The following is a 17,012-nucleotide window of genomic DNA, read 5'->3' on the forward strand; positions in this document are numbered from 1 at the left end:
CGTGGAACCCCAGGGCCCTTGACCCCCTCCCCCTCCCCTGCTCCAGGCCCTCCCCCTGGCTGCGGGAGGCAGTGTGCACACCTGGGAGTGTGGGTCACACGGCCACTCAACCCTGGTTCCCTGTGCTTCCACAGCTGCCGCTGGGCCCGAGAGATGGGTGCTCCCCTGGGCGCCCCCTCCCCTGGCAGGGGCCGCGGACACTGCTGCTGTGCAAAAGTCTCCAGGACGGCTTTGGCTTCACCCTGCGCCACTTCATTGTGTACCCCCCTGAGTCAGCCGTGCACTGCAGCCTGAAGGTACACCCACCTTGCCCGCTGCCCTTGCCCGTCCTGAGGAAGCTTCGGTGGGGGGAAGGGAGGTTCGTCTGCACTGTCCCCTCCACAGCCCTTCTTCCGTGGCCTTGGGAGGAGGGTCCCTGAGAGGCCGGGGCAGCCCTGGCTGGGTCACTGGCACTGTACGATTGTGGAAGAGATCCCTAACTGCCCTGGGTTTGGTCTTCCCAGGAGAAGGGTGAACGGTTCAGGGCGATGAACTTGGGGGTGGGGGAAGCCAGGACGCTCACACGCACCCCCACACTCTTGGCCCCTGAAAACTGAGCCGCCTTCTCGAAGAGGTGAAGTTCCTGGGACTCTGTCCTGTGGCCACTTCTGAGCTGGCTTTGTTGCTCCCTCCCTAGCCTGAGCTCTTGGGGAGTCCACCCTAAAACACCTCTGGGACTCCTCCCAGAGTGCCCCGGGCCCTGCACTCGCCTCGGCTCTGGGCTCTGGGTGCTGGAGAGCGCCAAGCTGGGAGGGGGGCGCCCTGGGTGCTAGTCCTAGTGGAGCTCCTTTCGTAACTTTGGTCTCACTCACCGGTCACTTCTCCTGCTGTAATGTGAGGGCGTCTATCTACTTGACCCCCACGAGCCCTTCTGGCCGTAGTATAAATGTCAGGTTCTCTGTGCCTAACCTACAGTGTGGGCTGGGGGCGGGCCAGGCATGCGGGAAGAGCGAGGGTCCTCGGCAGGAACTGGGGCTCCCCAGGAGGGCCCCCCTCCCTTCCCCCACCTCTTTCCCAGCAGGGCCGGAGACAGACTTATTTTGGAGTCAATGAACCTGTTACTCCCCCCGCCCCAACCCCAGGGCTGAGACCAGCTGTGTGGGGCTCTCCTCTGGGGAGCTTGGTCCCACCTGCCAGAGAACCGGGGCCTTGGGTTTCACTGCCTGTGTCTGTGTACTTGCATGGCTCTCTTTGTGTGCACTTGGGTGCCCAGTATGTGGGTCATATGCATGCATGTTTGTGTATGTAGGCGTGGGTAGACAGGTGTCTCTAAATACACGTCTTCAGTATGTGTCCCTGTGCTCTCTCACCCGTGTCTCAATCCGGGAGCACCTGCGTAAACTATTCCCATTGGCTGCAGCCGTGCTTAAGAGTGTAAGTGGGGGCTGACGGTGTGTGAGAGGGGCACAGCCCCCTGCCCCTTGATGCCCAAGGACACCAACCTTCTAGTTCCCTGGAACCTCCAGTCCTTCCTTTCCTCTTCCCCCAGAATGTCCCTCCTGCCTGGCCCCTGCCCCCTTTTCTCAGGGGGCCCTGCTGAGGGGTGACCGGGGCGGATGCAGCCTGAGTGGCCTAGGCTGGGTGGTGGACCTGTTTCAGAGAGACCTCGCTCACGTGGGGCGCTGGAAGACCCTGGGCGGGGCAAGCCAGGGGTGGATTCCATCCCCTTTCCAGAACCTGCCCAGGGCTGGGAGCCTGCAGGGAGCTCAGCCGTCTAAATGCATCCATCTGCCTTTGCCACCCGCTCACTGTGCTGTCAGCTCACATCAGCAGGCGCGCACCCCACACAGGGAGGGCAGGGGCAGAGGGACTGCTCTCCAGCAGTGCCCCACAGCCTTCATGTCCTGGCTGGGGTGCCAGAGAGTCCTGGGTTCCAGCCCTGGCTCGGAGTGGCCCTGGATAAGTCACGCCCTGTCTGTCATCTGCGGTAGAATGGATGGTCTGTGGACAGGGGTAGATACGATGACGCTAAATGTCGGGTCCAGCTCTGATGTGGGACCCTGTCTCGCTGGCCTCCTTTCCCTCATTTCAGTTCCCTCCCCAAATCCGGTACCCTCCCTCTCACTACCAGGATGACCCCAAAGGTCTCCCTAGTGGGTCTCCTGGACTCCATTTCTTAGCCCTGCTGGATGCTAGAACCCTGTTCCCTGACTGGTATTTCACATCCACTCTCTCCCACCCAAGAACCTTCACTGGCTCCCTCTTTCTGTCCTTTCAAACCTGAATGCTTTAGTCTGACTTCTGTCACTTGCTGGTGTTGCTTTCTTTCTCGCGTCGGCTCAGCTGATGGTGTCCTACAAATGCTTGTTTATTTCTGCTGCCCAGCGCCTGCGTACTCCCCTCCCCTCACCCAGACCGCCCTCTCCCCTCCCTCCTCAAACTTGCCTTAAAATCCCCTCCCCCAGAGGGGTGCTAATCAGGCCTTCCCTTCCCATTCTCTGAGAGCTGATAGCCACTGTTTGCACTCGTCATGCCTGCTTATCTGTGTCTGCCTGTGTGTCCTCTCTCTGTGCGTTATGTTTAGTGCCTCCTTCATCGGGCTTGGAGCTCCCCAAAGGGAGGGGTCATGGGTCCCCCACTGGATTGGGGGCGAATGGCTGAAATACAAGGTGGTGGGATCAGCAGTCATGAGAGGGGGTTAGTGTTATTGGGGACCATTGCATGGGACTTGATGACCGTCCCCACTGACACCCCTCCTGCCTCGTCTGGGCGCCAGGCTAGTTGAAGGAAGATAAGAGGGGAGGCCTTGGGTGGGGGACATCGAAGGGCCCGCCCAGGTGGAGCCACTGAGGGCTGGACCCAGGCCCCACACCCACCTCTCTGTCCCCTGCAGGAGGAAGAGAATGGAGGCCGAGGAGGAGGTAAGGAGTGGTGGGGGTGGGGCCCAGGGCTGGGGCTGAGCTGGGGCCCGTTTTCCAGCTTCTGTTTCTCTCCCGCTACCCAAGTCAGCCTGGGTTTTGCTGCCTGCCCTCCCACTGCCCCCAGCCCTGACTGCTGTCCAGTCTTTGCTCTTCTCTGTGTCTGCCCTTTTTCTCCTCAATCCTTTTTCTTTTCTTTTCTTTTCTTTTCTTTTCTTTTCTTTTCTTTTCTTTTCTTTTCTTTTCTTTTCTTTTCTTTTTTCTTTTTTTTTAAGAATCCAAGAGGCAGCACATTTATTCTGGGCCCTAGGGGAGAGCTCCCTGAATTTCATTCCTACTCGTCATCACCAGTGACATGAGGACAGATCAATGGCCCGCCAAGGCCCTGTGGTCCCTTCGATGCTTCCTTTCTTTTCTCACATTTGTCTCCCTCTGAGCCTGTCTGTTCCACACTGGGGGTGGTGCTCTGGGGAGCAGATGGCTTTCTAAGACCTGACCTCTGCCCTGGAGTTACTCCCAGCCTAGGCTGAGGCACAGACACAGGGCGGCAGAGCCTGGGGGCTGGTGGTAGGGTGCAGCTGAGCAATGGCTGTCCTCGGAGATGGAGATGCTGGGGTTCTGTTGGGTGTGAGGGGAGCCCTGAGGTCTTTATCTTACCAGATGTGGGCCTGCCTCCCCTGGCTGTCACCCTCGCTATCCCAAAGGGCCCCTTTCTGCCACCCGGGGTATTCAAGGCAAAACTCCTTTTTTTAAAAAAAAACTTTTTTTAATGTTTATTTATTTCTGAGACAGAGAGAGACAGAGCATGAGTAGGGGAGGGGCAGAGAGAGAGGGAGACACAGAATTGGAAGCAGGCTCCAGGCTCTGAGCTGTCAGCACAGAGCCCGACGCGGGGCTCGAACTCACAAACCGTGAGATCATGACCTGAGCCGAAGTCGGTTGCTCAACTGACTGAGCCACCCAGGTGCCCCAAGGCAAAACTCCTTTAATGGGCAGACTTCTTTCTCTGCCGTTGGGGCTTCTGCTGGGCAGTTGTGGTGACGCTCCTGAGCCTCATCGCAGAGGCCCCTGGGGGCAAGGGGAAGAGCCAGCTGACCTAGAACAGGCCCCTTTCTCTGATGGAGACAGTTAGCAGCTGGGGTGTAATGTGATGTCATGAGGGGCTGAGTACTCATCTCAGGATCTTCAGGCCTCTGCTTAGAATCCTCTGCCCCTAGGGAAGGGGGTGGGGTGGGAAGCGTGGGTATGAGTGTCTGTGAGCCTCAGGGCCTTTCCGCAGCTTTCCCCAGGTCTGTGGGTGTGGGCATTCTGCATGTGTGGGTGTCTGCCCCACTAGACAGGGACCTCCACGAGGTCAAGGCCCATATCTGTCCATCCTTTTCAGTCTACTTTCTGGCACAGTGCTGGGATGAAAGCACCATTTAAGGAGTGACTCTGTGTGTCCGCGAACGTGTTTTCCCCACACTGGTCTTTGTTCTCCCAGGGGTGGATCCTCTTGTCTTATCCTATACATCCACGTCTCTGTGAGTGGGTGGGTCCGTGTTTGTGTCCGTGTGAGTGTGACCATTCTCTGAGTGTGTGTCCCCTGTGTGCGTAGCTGTGCATGGGTGTGACCTTCAGCAGCCACCCCCAGCTAACCTGGCTGATGCTCACCAGGACCCTCCCCCCGGCACCACCGCCTGGAGCCCATGGATACCATTTTTGTCAAGAATGTGAAGGATGATGGCCCCGCCCATAGAGCGGGCCTTCGCACCGGTGAGCTGTCCTTCTCTGGGTCTCTTCCACCTGCTCTCTGGTTAGGATGGGATTCTCAGATCCAGGTGTTGGGGAAGGCCCTGTCCTGGTGCTGTCATCCATGCCTGGTGCAGGGGTTCTCAGGAGGGGCCATTGTCACCCGTTGGCCTGCTCACATGTGGTTCTGCCCCCCCTTTCCCCAGGAGACCGGCTGGTGAAGGTGAACGGGGAGAGCGTCATTGGGAAGACCTACTCCCAGGTCATAGCTCTGATCCAGAATAGGTGAGTGCCCCCTGCCTCCCTTCTCCTGTAATAGCTCCCAGCACACTCATTGAGTCCCTGCACACCACCCCCTTGACCCTGGGGTTGCCCTGGCGACCAGGATCCCTGTTCTCCCAGACCCCGTTGCCTCAGCCTGGCCTGACCCCCTGCCCTGTCTCTGTAGTGATGATACCCTGGAGCTCTCCATCATGCCCAAGGACGAGGACATCCTCCAGCTGGTGAGTCCTGCCCTGCTGTCTGAGGCGGAGGGGCCCTGGGGCCTGGGGGCGGGATACATCTCTCCTCCTTGGGGCCTCCCTTCTGCCTTCGGGAGGCAGAGAAGAGTGTAGGGTGCCGCACCAGTCCGGCACTGCCCAATCAGGGATGCCAGGCCCATCCCTGGGCTGGGGCCGGTTGTTGCTTCATTCAGGGCTGCTCTGTGCTGGGGGAGGGGGAGGCGCTGGCCTTGGCAGGCAGGATTCCTGCCAGAGTATCTGGAAGGAGGGTGGCCCAGCGGGCCCTGCCAGACTGGCACGTTCTTGTCAGCTCCCAAGAGACTGTTCTCCACACCCCCTCCCTGCCTGGCCCCGAGTGAGCATGTCTTCTGTAGCTGTGTCCACACACACACACACACACACACACACACACACACGCAGACTTACACACGCCTACATATGCTATCTTTCTGTGCACACCGACCCCAGACCTGTCCCAGAGCCCAGGGCAGTCCTCTCTGCCCAGTGTCCAATTTCCTGATCTCATGGGTCTTAGCCAGATGCCAGCTTGCTTGCCCCCAAGGTCACTGCCCCCCTGGGGGAAGGCTGAGGGCCAAACCCAGGAGGCCCTGGGAGCCGGGCTGGCTTCTGCCCTGGATGTGCTCTCATAATCACTGTAATCACGGTGCCATGCTTGGCACCCTGCCCCTCTGGGAACCTCCACCCTCTGACCTGGATTGTCCCCTTGCCCTTCCTGGGGAGGGGGAGGTAAGCCTGGAGGCCCAGAGAGGTGGATGGCTCTCCACAAGTCTCAAAGGCCCTGCGGGTACACTTCCCCCAGGGCCGAGGCAAGGAAAGCCAGGAGGGGGTGACAGGGCGGGATCTAGGGCTGCCCTCCATCTCTCCAGCCGGAGGAGGAGGGGGGGGGCAAGGGGTGGGGAGAGCAGCAGCCTTGAGCTGTGTTACCGGGGTTCGAGGTTCGGGTGGGCCGGCGGCCCCAGATGTCAGCCTCTGGGGCCCTCCGCTGGCCCCCTCCATCCTGGGCCAGCCAGAGGGTGGGGCCCAGGCATTCCTGTGGTTGGAAGCCAAGGCTGGAGGCCAATGGGGCCGCGGCAGCTGCTGACGCCACCGCCGACGCGGCGAGGCCCCTCCACACCCATCTTCCCCTCCCTCCTCCTCCCGCCAGCCAGCCGCTGAGAGAGAGAGAGAGAGAGAGAGAGAGAGAGAGAGAGAGAGCCGGTGGGGGGCCGAGGGCAGCCGCTGGGAGGGCAGACTGGGGGTGGGGGACAGAGGTGGGGCCAGCACAGTGGTCAGTGGGGGTTCACCCCCCGGCCAGGGAAGGCGGAGGCTGGCCGCGATGCTGTCGCCAGCGCCTCCGCCGCCGTGGTGATGCGGGGAGCCTGGGGAGCCGGCAGGATGGCAGGAGGGAGAGGTATGTGAGTGTCCCCCGGCTGGGTGTGTGGGTCCGAAGGGGGCTGAGTGTGAGTACGGGGGGTGTGGTCTAACTTGTCCTCATCACATGATGTGTGTGCCTGGGACTGGAGGTGTAGTTTATATGTGTCTCATTGTGTTTCGCTCTGTGTGTGTGTCTTTGGGTGTGTATTTTCCAGTATCTCCTTGTGGTGTGGCACGCACATGCGCGTGCGCGTGGGAGCGTGTGTGTGTATGTGTGTATTGTGTTTCACTCTCCCACCCTTTGATACTTCACCCTGAGAGACGCCCCTGGGCACCCATCAAGGGCCAGGCTAGGCCAGGGCCACAAGGCCTCTGTCCCCAGGGGCTGCCTCCTTTTTTGGCTGGGCCTGGGCACCGGCCCTGTCACTCCTCAGCAATGCAGCGTCAGCCTCGGCTCCCAGTGCCAGATTCCAGGCCTGGGGTGGCAGAAGGTGGCCTGAGGCCCCTTAGACGGTCCGGCCCCTCCCCCAAGCCTGGCCCAGAGGGAGCAAGAGGTGGGCAAGTTTCTCTTCACTCCGGAGGCCTAGGAGCCAGGCCCTGGCTCCCCGTCCAGGGGACGGAAGGACGGCGGGGCTTTCCCAGCCCCCGCCCACCCCCAGCCCACCCCGCCGTGGACACACCCCTTGGTCAGCTGCCGTCTCTGTCTTCTGCCACCTTGACTGGTCTCTGGTGGGTTTTCCCAGCCCAGCCCGGAGGGCTGTGGGCACTGTTGGATGTAAGGCAGCAGGGAGGCGGCTGAGGCCAGCATGGGGGAGGACCCCAGAAAACAGATGTTGGAATGTTTGTGGCTACAGGCAGTCCTTGTCATAAGTCTTAGAGAAATCCTGGCTGTTTCTCTAGTGAGAGAGGGAGAGAGAGAGAGAGAGAGACAGAGAGTGAGAGAGTGTGTGTGTCTGTGTGTGTGTGTGTGTGTGTGTGTGTGTGTGTGTGACTCTCAAAGGCCTCTAATTTCTTTGTTCTCTCCCTCCCTCCCCCCGACTCTCTTTGGAGCATGCCTTCCGGCTCCCACCCACTCAGGGCCCCCCTGCCGCTTGGTCCTTTCCCTCAGTCCACTTCTCTAGGGTCCTGATCTCCCAGGGCTGATGTAACTCCGCCCTGTGGGACTTGTCCAGCCCTGCTCACCTGCCTCTGTGTCCCCGGCCAGGCCTACTCCCAGGATGCCTACCTGAAGGGGAACGAGCCGTATTCTGGAGAGGCCCGGAGTATCCCAGAGCCGCCTCCGATCTGCTACCCTCGCAAGACTTACGCCCCGCCAGCCCGGGTCTCTACCTGGGCCACTATGGTGCCTGAGCCCCTCTCAGCACTGCCCAGTGACCCCCGGAGTCCTGCTGCCTGGAGTGACCCGGGGCCCCGCGTCCCTTCTGCCACCCGTACCCATCTGGACAACTCTTCCTTGGGAATGAGCCAGCCCCGCCCCAGCCCTGGTGCCTTCCCCCGCCTCCCCTCAGAGCCCCGGACGCCCCGTGCCTTCCCTGAGCCTGGCAGCCGGGTGCCCCCCAGCAGACTGGAGTGCCAGCAGGCTTTGTCACACTGGCTGTCAAACCAGGTACCCCGCAGGGCGGGGGAGAGACGGTGTCCTGCCATGCCCCCCCGGGCCCGCAGTGCCTCCCAGGACCGGTTGGAGGATGTGACTGCCCACCGCCCATGGCCCTGCTCCACCTCCCAGGGTGCCTTGAGCCAGTTGGGTCAGGAGGGCTGGCACCGAGCTCGCTCAGACGACTACTTGAGCCGGGCCACCCGCTCAGCCGAGGCGCTGGGTCCAGGAGCACTGGTGTCACCCCGTTTCGAGCGCTGTGGCTGGGCTTCCCAGCGTCCGTCTGCCCGCACCCCTGCCTGCCCACCCAGGGACCTTCCTGCGCCCCAGGCCCCACCCCCGCCTGGTCTGCAAGGCCTGGATGACATCGGCTACATCGGGTACCGGAGCTACAGCCCATCATTCCAGCGCCGGACTGGCCTCTTGCACGCACTCTCCTTCCGGGACTCACCCTTCGGGGGGCTACCCACCTTCAACTTGGCTCAGTCCCCTGCATCGTTCCCGCTGGAGGCCTCCGAACCACCCAGGGTTGTGCGCCCAGAACCCAGCACCCGGGCTCTGGAGCCCACCACCGAGGATCGCCGCGACGAGGTGGTCCTGAGGCAAAAGCCTCCCACGGGCCGGAAGGTCCAGCTGCCCTCCGCAAGACAGATGAACCTTGGGTTTGGTGAAGAGTCCCCAGAGCCAGAGTCCAGTGGGCGAGTGGAACGCCTGGGCAGGAAGGTGGCCCCTTTGGCCACTACTGAAGACTCTCTGGCTTCTATCCCCTTCATTGGTGAGTGACAGTAGAGGTGACTGTCTTGGGAGACTGGGTCGTCTGTGCCCTGTTTTACCCCACCCACCTGTCAACCATGGGCAAAACTCTGGGTTGAGTGCCGATTTCTCTGTCTGTCTGTCTGTCTGTCCACCCATCCGTCCTTTTGTTCTCTCCTGCATCCTGTCACCCTTCCTTTCATTCATTTCTCCCCCAGCCGTCTTTCTTTCCTCCCTCCCTCCTTCCTTTCATCCTTCATCCACCCGTCCGCCCACCCATCCATCACTTCTCTTCTTTTCCTCCTCCCTTTCTTCTTCCTCCCTTTGTTCATTCATTCTTCTTTCTCATCTTCCATCATTCTTTCTTTTCATCCTTCCTTCCACCCTTGCTTTCTTCTATCCTCCCTTTGTTCCTTTTACTTTTTGTTCCTTCCACCCACCCTCCACCCATCCATTTATCCAACAAATATTTGTGTCAGGCACCGTGCTAGGCTTCAAGCTCTTCTGGAGTGTGTGGTCCAGCAGCTGGACAGATGATCGGACAAGAACAGCCCCATGGTGTGTGTGTGTGTGTGTGTGTGTGTGTGTGTGTGTGTGTGTGATGGGAGTACAGGGGACTCTAGGAGACAGAGAAGGGTGACATGGTCCAGACTGGGGCGTGGTAGCCAAGGAGAGAATCTTAGAGGAAGGAGATTAGGGCTAAGATTTGAAGGATGAGAAAGAGTTAGGGGGAGAACGTAAAGGGAGAGAATAGAATATGCCAAGAACCCTGACGTGAGAGAGGAGGGTGCCTTTCGAGGTCGCCAGAAAGGGTCCAGAGGGGCTGTGTCAGTCTCTGGGGAGTTGGGGACGTTATCCTGAGAACAGAGGGGACACTGAGAGTTTGCTGCCTGTGGAACAGATGTTGGATAAGGGAGAGGCAAGAGAGAGGAGAGACAGGGTGGTTCCCAGGTTTCTGGTCTACCTAGAGGATTGTGCCTCACCCCTACATCGGGAATGAGAGTGGGGCAGGAAAAGGTTTAAGGTTTGCTGACTGTGTCTATGAGGGTGCAGGATAGGCTGGGCTGGGTCTAGGGGCTTGAGATAAAGACCAGATACAAGATCATGAGACTGGGACCAGAAGTGGAGAGACAGTACCTGGAACTGAGCAGGGTGAGCTCACCCTGTGGTGGTCATGGGAGTGAGGGAGAAGAGGCCAGGCCAGACCCAGCCCTGGCCTCCCCTGGTCAGCTTTCGGTCAGAGTGGGCAGACACAGCGTCAGTAATTTCCCAGTGTGAGGGGGAAACGTAGCGCCTGCCCTCAGGGAGCCCCCAACTGACGGAGGAGACAGTCCTTATCCTCAAGAGACCCCCGGTCTGGTGGGGGAGATAGTCCGAAGCTCTCAGGAGCCCAGTCCAGGGAGGGTGGCTCAACCTCAGGCCTGGGTGTGAAGGAGGAGGCAGGGGCGGAGCCTCCATACTCACAGTCTGGGGATGGGGGGCCCTTGGCCACGGGCGTATTGCCAGCAGGGCCTCGGAGGACCTGAGCCTTGGGCACGTGGTCTGGGCCAGGACGCGAGGCTGGGGGCGGGGGGCAGGCGGGTTTAGCTTTCTGCCACCTTTATCCACCACTCCCCTCTGCTTGCAGATGAACCCACCAGCCCCAGCATTGACCTCCAAGCCAAGCATGTCCCTGCCTCCGCTGTGGTCTCCAGCGCCATGAACTCAGCCCCCGTCCTGGGCACCAGCCCATCCTCCCCAACCTTCACCTTTGCCCTTGGCCGCCATTACTCCCAGGACTGCAGTGAGTGCTCCCTGAAGCCCTTGCCCCGTCCTTTCCCTGGCTGCCTGGTCCTCAGGGGTCTCTGCTGGGCTTGCTGCCTGATGTATGGCCTCTTCTTGCCGGCTTCTGCTACTCCAGGGGCCCCGTGGGTGGTCACCTCCTGGCCCTGCCCAGACAGGAGGGCTCCAGGGAAGCCCTGGCCCTCCTGCTGACCCTGTGGGTGGCTTTGCAGGTAGCCTCAAGGCCGGCCGCCGCTCCTCCTACCTGCTGGCCATCACCACAGAGCGCTCCAAGTCCTGTGACGATGGGCTCAACACCTTCCGGGAAGAGGGCAGGGCTCTGAGGTGAGGACAGCGTGTGGCCGTCACAGCCACCCTGACTGGGCTGGGACGGGGCTCTCGGCCCTGGTGTCCTCTGTGCCCCCCAGGCAATGAGCTCCCTCCCTGGAAGGCTTCTGAGCCTTGGGATTTGAGGAGAAGTCCTAGCTGTGCTTCCTACCTCCCTCACACTCAGTTCTCACTCGCCAGGCGCCTGCCAAACCGAGTACCCAGCCTGCGGATGCTGCGAAGCTTCTTCACCGATGGGGTGAGTGGTGAGCGTGTGCGGGCGAGGGTGTCAGGGGAGCTGGGGAGGGACCGATGCCTCGGCTGCGGAGCCCCGTCTTGGGGTGGGTTTCTAGGCCTCTGGCTCCCAGGGCGGGAAGTGGTCTACTCTGGCTCCTGTGTCCCTCCCCCACCCACCCCGCCAACCCTGTAGGCGATACCCTGGTGTCAGCTATATGGGCTGTGTCATCACTTAAAGACCCCCGCACCCTCCACCCACCCAAGGCCTTGGTCCGTATCGTTCCCCCACTTAGAATGCCCTTTCCACACACTCCCCTCCACAGCCACATGACTCACCTTTTAATTCCTTTTTTTTTTTAATTTTAATTTTTTACATTTATTTATTTTTAAGAGACAGAGAGGGACAGAGCATAAGCGGGGGAGGGGCAGAGAGAGAGGGAGTCACAGAATCCGAAGCAGGCTCCAGGCTCTGAACTGTCAGCACAGAGCCCGACGTGGGGCTCGAACTCACAAACCGTGAGATCATGACCTGAGCCGAAGTCGGATGCTTCACCGACTGAGCCACCCAGGCGCCCCTCACCTTTTACTTTCTTTGGGTTTATCTCCACCTTTTCTGAGATTTTAGCCTTCACCCCTGACATGTGATGCCTATTTTCTCCTTAGCACTTCTCATGTGATACAGTTTATGCATCTGTCCCCTCTCTTGCTTGTCTCCCAGATAGAATGTAAGCTCTGTGAGGGCAGGGATTTCGTTTCGTTTGCTTGCTCCCTGTGGGTACCCAAAACTGCCTGCACAGGGTGGCCTGGGGCAGTATTTGTGTGGTGTCTTCAGGGGATGGGGGACATTGGAAAGGAGGGGACACAGGACTGAGAGTGATGGACAGGCTGGAGTTTCCAGGCTCAGACCCTGGGGAGACATGGGGTCAGTTCTGAAATGGCCTTAACTCTTCGTGATTACGGCTAGACTAGAAAAGCCACTTGATTTCAAACCCTCGGTATCTTTGGTTCATTTAACACCTTGAGGATATTGTCACCTGGCTTATTCCTTATCGCTTCCTCTGCTTACTTAACTCTCCCTTGACCTGTCACTTCTGTTGCTGGAGTCGTGTTGACACTATCACTTCCTCTGTTTAACTCCTTGTGGACATGACTACATGCTCCACTAACTCAGCCTTTGTTGATGTTTCCACTTCCTCTGTTTATTTAACTCCGTGTTGTCACAATCACTTCCTTTGTTTCCTTAGTTGCTTCAAGTCCATAAAATTAAAGGAGGTACCAGATTGGCTTTTCTCGCGTGGTGAGACATGTGGTCGGCAGGTCATAGCCTTTCTTCCTTTCTGGCTTCCTCGGCACATACATACGTCCCATGACCTCAGCGCGGTGGTTCAGAGAGGGCAAGCGGGGCCTGTGAGGCCACACAGCACAGCAGAGCGTAGCCCAGGCATCCACCAGGCCCGTGTGGCTGTGCGAGGTCCATGGGCCTTTTGGCATGCTGGCACCGTGGGAGCCCCCCTAAGTTGCCCTCCGTTGTGTCCCTGCAGTCCTTGGATAGCTGGGGTACTTCCGAAGATGCTGATGTTCCTTCTAAGCGACACTCAACCTCTGACCTCTCGGACGCAACCTTCAGCGATATCAGGAGAGAAGGCTGGTTGTATTATAAGCAGGTCCTCACCAAGAAGGGGAAGGTAAGGTGGTTGGCAGCCTGAGGTGGAGATGGATGGACGCTGTCTCCGGCAGAACTCTCCGGCTTTTATACCCGCCCCACAGCCTCTGGAGCCAGAGGGAACCAGCTGAGGCTGTAGCCTGAGGGGTAGAGGTTAGATGTTAGGAAGAACTTCCTGGGGGGCATAAAGAACTCACGAACAAGAGGGGTTAACCAGAGAGGTCGTCTCTGCTGCTGCGGGAGGGATCTGGTCAAACTGTGCCGGGAATTCTGACAGAACCATCCCACAGTGATCCTTGGTTGGCTGATCGCCCCAGAAAGGGTCACTGGGGGCTCACGGAAAATGAGGGAACAAGGCCAGGGTGATTCTTTCGGAGGAGCTGAGACCCCAAAAGAAGGCAGACGTTAGCCTTTTCGGGGCCTTTTCGGGGCCTTGCGGGGCCAGCAAAGCTTTTAGTCTTTATCCTAAGAGCCACTGAAGCCCCTGGGGTCTCTTTCATTTGACTTCCTGGGGAATGAATTAGAGAGGGGCCCCGGCTGGGGCCGGCTGGAGGCAGGAGGACCAATTAAGGGCGACCACAGCGACGGCTGGGCATGCAGGTGGCAGGGGGAGACAAACAGGATCCCAGAGCGAGGAGGCCGGGGCCCTGGGTCCACGGAGGTGACGCGGCCCGGGCGAAGCTGAGCGGAGCGGTTAGCATCGACCTGGGCTTGGCCCTTGCCTGCATCATGAATTGCCCGGGGGAAGCTTGGGTGACTCACCCGCCTATGACTCAGTTTCCTCGTCTGTAAATAGAGCTAACAACAACCCCTAGCATATACACCTGTTGCTGAGGATTAAACGAGATGATCTCAGCAGAAGTGCACCCAGTGCCTGGCACGGGGAGCTGCTAGTCCTCTGCTATTATTTGAATTTTCCACCCCGCCTTCTTGGGGTCTTGTACCTGGAGAGAATGTAAGCTTTGAAGTCAGACAGACTTGGAGCTCCTGCCCAGCCACTTATCCAGCATATGGTTTTGGGCAAGCCCCTTAACCTCTGTACCTCACTCTTCTGATCTGTAACATGGGGACAGTGTCATTCTACATCCCGGGCTGGAGGGAGGTGAAGTGAGGTGTATGGGCCAGGTGGAGCTGGCATCCATCTGTGCCCTCATCCAGTCCACGATAATGACCGAGTGCCTGCCATGCTCCCGATTCTCGGTCGAGGTTCTGGGTATTTAGTGGTGTGGGAGGCAGGCCATCCCGCCCCGCTGGGGCTCAGGACAAGCAGAGGAAGCACCCGGTGCATAATAGTTGCCAACCCACGACTGTCAGGACTGGAGAGCTGAGCCGAATGGCACGCAGTAGGTGACTCCAGCCTAGGCGGGTTGGGGGAAGGTGTCGGGGAGGCTGTGACATGAAGGGTGTGTGAGAATCCACAGAACAGGGAGGGGGTGGGAAGTGCTCTGACAGTGGAGATGCCCTCCTGGATGGTCTGGGAGAAAGGAACAGAGGGAGTGCTGGGTGGCCGCGAGCCAGGTGAGAGGTAGAAGCCGAGGTGGGGAGTCAGGTGCCTGCTTCGGGACCTCATCACCCAGGGCAAGCCTTTGCAGGGGTTTAGATGGGGATGGGAGGTGGGTAAGCCCAGGAGGCAAGGGTCACATCTGTGATAGGAGGTGACAATGCCATTGCCGCTGTCCAGGTGAGCCAGGGCGGGGGCTCTAAGGTCGTGGCATGGGGCGGAGGGGAAGGGACAATTTAGAGACACTGAGGGATGGATGGGTTTGGCTTGCTGATGGCTGGGAGGTGAGGGAGGGTGGAGGAGGCAGATGATGGCTGCGGGGGCGATGGGGCCTTCCCCTGAGCCACAGGGCACTGGAGGGGCAGGCTGGTGAGTGGAAGCCAAGGGTTCCTTTGGGGACTTGTGGAGTCCAAGGGCCCTGGGTCATGCCCCGGTGGGGGTGTCCTGGGTTCTGAGGCTCTAGGGCTGTGGCACCCGGGAGGGAGTCTATCAGGGTGTGCACTTGTAGCCACAGGTATGGGAGCACTGAGGGAGAAGGCGAGAGACTGGCTGCACCTTGAGAGGAAGTGGGGAGAGCAGACCAAAGAGGAAAGCCAGCAAGATGGCAGGAGGGGTTGCCTAGGAGGGCAGCAGGGGCCAGCTGTGTGAACTGAGGAAGGGGAGATGAACCCTTCCAGCCCCAAGTTTGAGCTCCTCTGAGGGCCAGGGGAGAACTGCGGACTCCGGCCTGCGAGGTGGCCCATCTCCCAGCTCTGGATGGCCCCAGGCAGCCGCACCACAGTGTCTCCCAGGCAGGGACGGGAACTGGACCCTTCCTGCTCACTGACCGGTACTGGAGGACAGGGGCTTCCACTCCTGGCTTGGCCAGGACCCAATTTCACTTGTCTCCTCGGTGCTGTGGCCTGGGAGTTAGGAGAGGGGTCATTAAGTCAGCTTCGGGCCCTTAGTCTGTCCAGGGAACTGATGTCCAGCCGGATGTTGTCCGCTCTGGCAAGTCTAGCCTCTCCCGGGTAACCCCCACCCAGCCCCCAGGCTCTTTCAGAGACCATTCACTGTCGGGCAGAGGGAGGTAGGTGTGACAGGTCCCTGCAGTCACAGACCTACCATTTGAGCAGGATGTAACCTTGGGAACTGGCTAGTTCACCTTTCGTTTACCAGTAGGGAACACTGATGCCAAGGGAGGGGGCTTGACTTGTCCAAGGTCACCTAGTTGGTTCGGTCTCAAAGGGTCACCTTGTTGGGGCTCCTGGGTGGCTCAGTCGACTTCGGCTCAGGTCATGATCTCACGGTCCGTGAGTTCGAGCCCCGCGTCGGGCTCTGTGCTGACAGCTCAGAGCCTGGAGCCCGTTTCAGATTCTGTGTCTCCCTCTCTCTCTGCCCCTCCCCTGTTCATGCTCTGTCTCTCTCTGTCTCAAAAATAAATAAACATTAAAAAAAAATTTAAAAAAAAGGGTCACCTTGTCACCCCCCCCCCACTCTGACATAAGAAATTCCCCTGGAGGGGCGCCTGGGTGGCTCAGTGAGTTAAGCATCTGACTCTTGATTTCGGTTCAGGTCACGATCTCATGGTCGTGAGATCGAGCCCCGAGTCGGGCTTTGTGCTGAGCTTGGAGCCTGCTTGGGATTCTCTCTCCCTTTCTCTCTGCCTCTCCCCACTTGCACGCCCGCTCTCTCTCTCTCAAAATAAAAATATGAACATGAAAACAAATTCCCCTGGAGGGTCATGTCATTTCCTGCTCTGACAATCCTGTCTGGGTCCAGCAGGTCTGTGGTGGTGGCCAGGGCTCATGGTCAGATGTGGCCGTGTTACCTGCCAGCCACAGAGTTTCCTCATCTGGCTCGTTCTGAGGGCAGAGGCCCCTGTTGGATGAGTGGTAGGTAGGCCACCGGTGCAAGGAAGGGAGCCCTGGGCTTGATGGGGGAGAGCCTCTGCCCTCAGGGTGCTCCGAGGATGATTAATTAATTAATTCATTTATTCAATAAATATTGATGAGCACTTACCCTATGCCTGTGGAGGCTGTAGGCTCTTGGCTAAGGATGTGAGAGGACAGACCAGTTCCTGGCCCCTAGGAGCTTCCCATTTACTGGAGAAATCTGCAACCAGCATTAAGCGGAGGTTACAGTAAACACTCAGGGAAAATGAACAGGGTGATGTGAATTGCCTTTAATTCTGGAGGTAGCAGGGAGCTGCCTTTATTAAAAAAATGGTCAGTGGGGACTCCCAGGTGGCTCAGTCCATTGAGCGTCTGATTCTTGATTTCAGCCCAGGCCATGATCTCACGGTTCGTGAATTCGATCCCCTTGTTGGGCTCTGTGCCGGCGGTGTGGAGCCTGCTTGGGATTCTCTCTCTGCCCCTCCCCGACTCATGCACGCTCTCCACTCCCCCCACCCACCCCCCGCCTCAAAATAAATAAATAAATGTTTTTTTTTAAAAAAGAAAGAAAAAATGGTCAGCGAAGTCCTCACTGAGGAAGTGACGTTTGTGACATTTGATCTCAGATCTAAAGGGCAAGAGGGAGGCCACATGGAGAAGTGAGGGAAGGGGCTCTGGCCAGAAGGGACAGCAAGAAAGAACGAAGGCCCCAAGAAAGGAAAGGGTTGGCTTGTTCACTAGAGAAGGGCCCCCGTGTCTTGACACAGCGAGAAAGAAGTCGGTGGAGAAGCTGAGTTTGG

At 58.9% G+C, this 17,012-nt stretch overlaps 1 protein-coding gene across 1 annotated transcript in view; it reads left to right on the forward strand.

Moving 5' to 3' along the window:
• The window catches only part of ARHGAP23 (Rho GTPase activating protein 23), a 72,334-nt gene that overhangs the window by 24,925 nt on the left and 30,397 nt on the right, over nt 1–17,012 (forward strand). The window contains 10 exon segments of the mRNA XM_042966143.1: nt 135–296; nt 2,873–2,900; nt 4,554–4,652; nt 4,835–4,913; nt 5,077–5,131; nt 7,707–8,871; nt 10,477–10,632; nt 10,844–10,955; nt 11,139–11,196; nt 12,716–12,859. Of these exon segments, the coding sequence (XP_042822077.1) occupies nt 135–296; nt 2,873–2,900; nt 4,554–4,652; nt 4,835–4,913; nt 5,077–5,131; nt 7,707–8,871; nt 10,477–10,632; nt 10,844–10,955; nt 11,139–11,196; nt 12,716–12,859 (2,058 nt within the window).

This window comes from Panthera tigris, chromosome E1 (assembly GCF_018350195.1).
Source record: "Panthera tigris isolate Pti1 chromosome E1, P.tigris_Pti1_mat1.1, whole genome shotgun sequence".
Taxonomy (NCBI): Eukaryota; Metazoa; Chordata; class Mammalia; order Carnivora; family Felidae; genus Panthera; species Panthera tigris.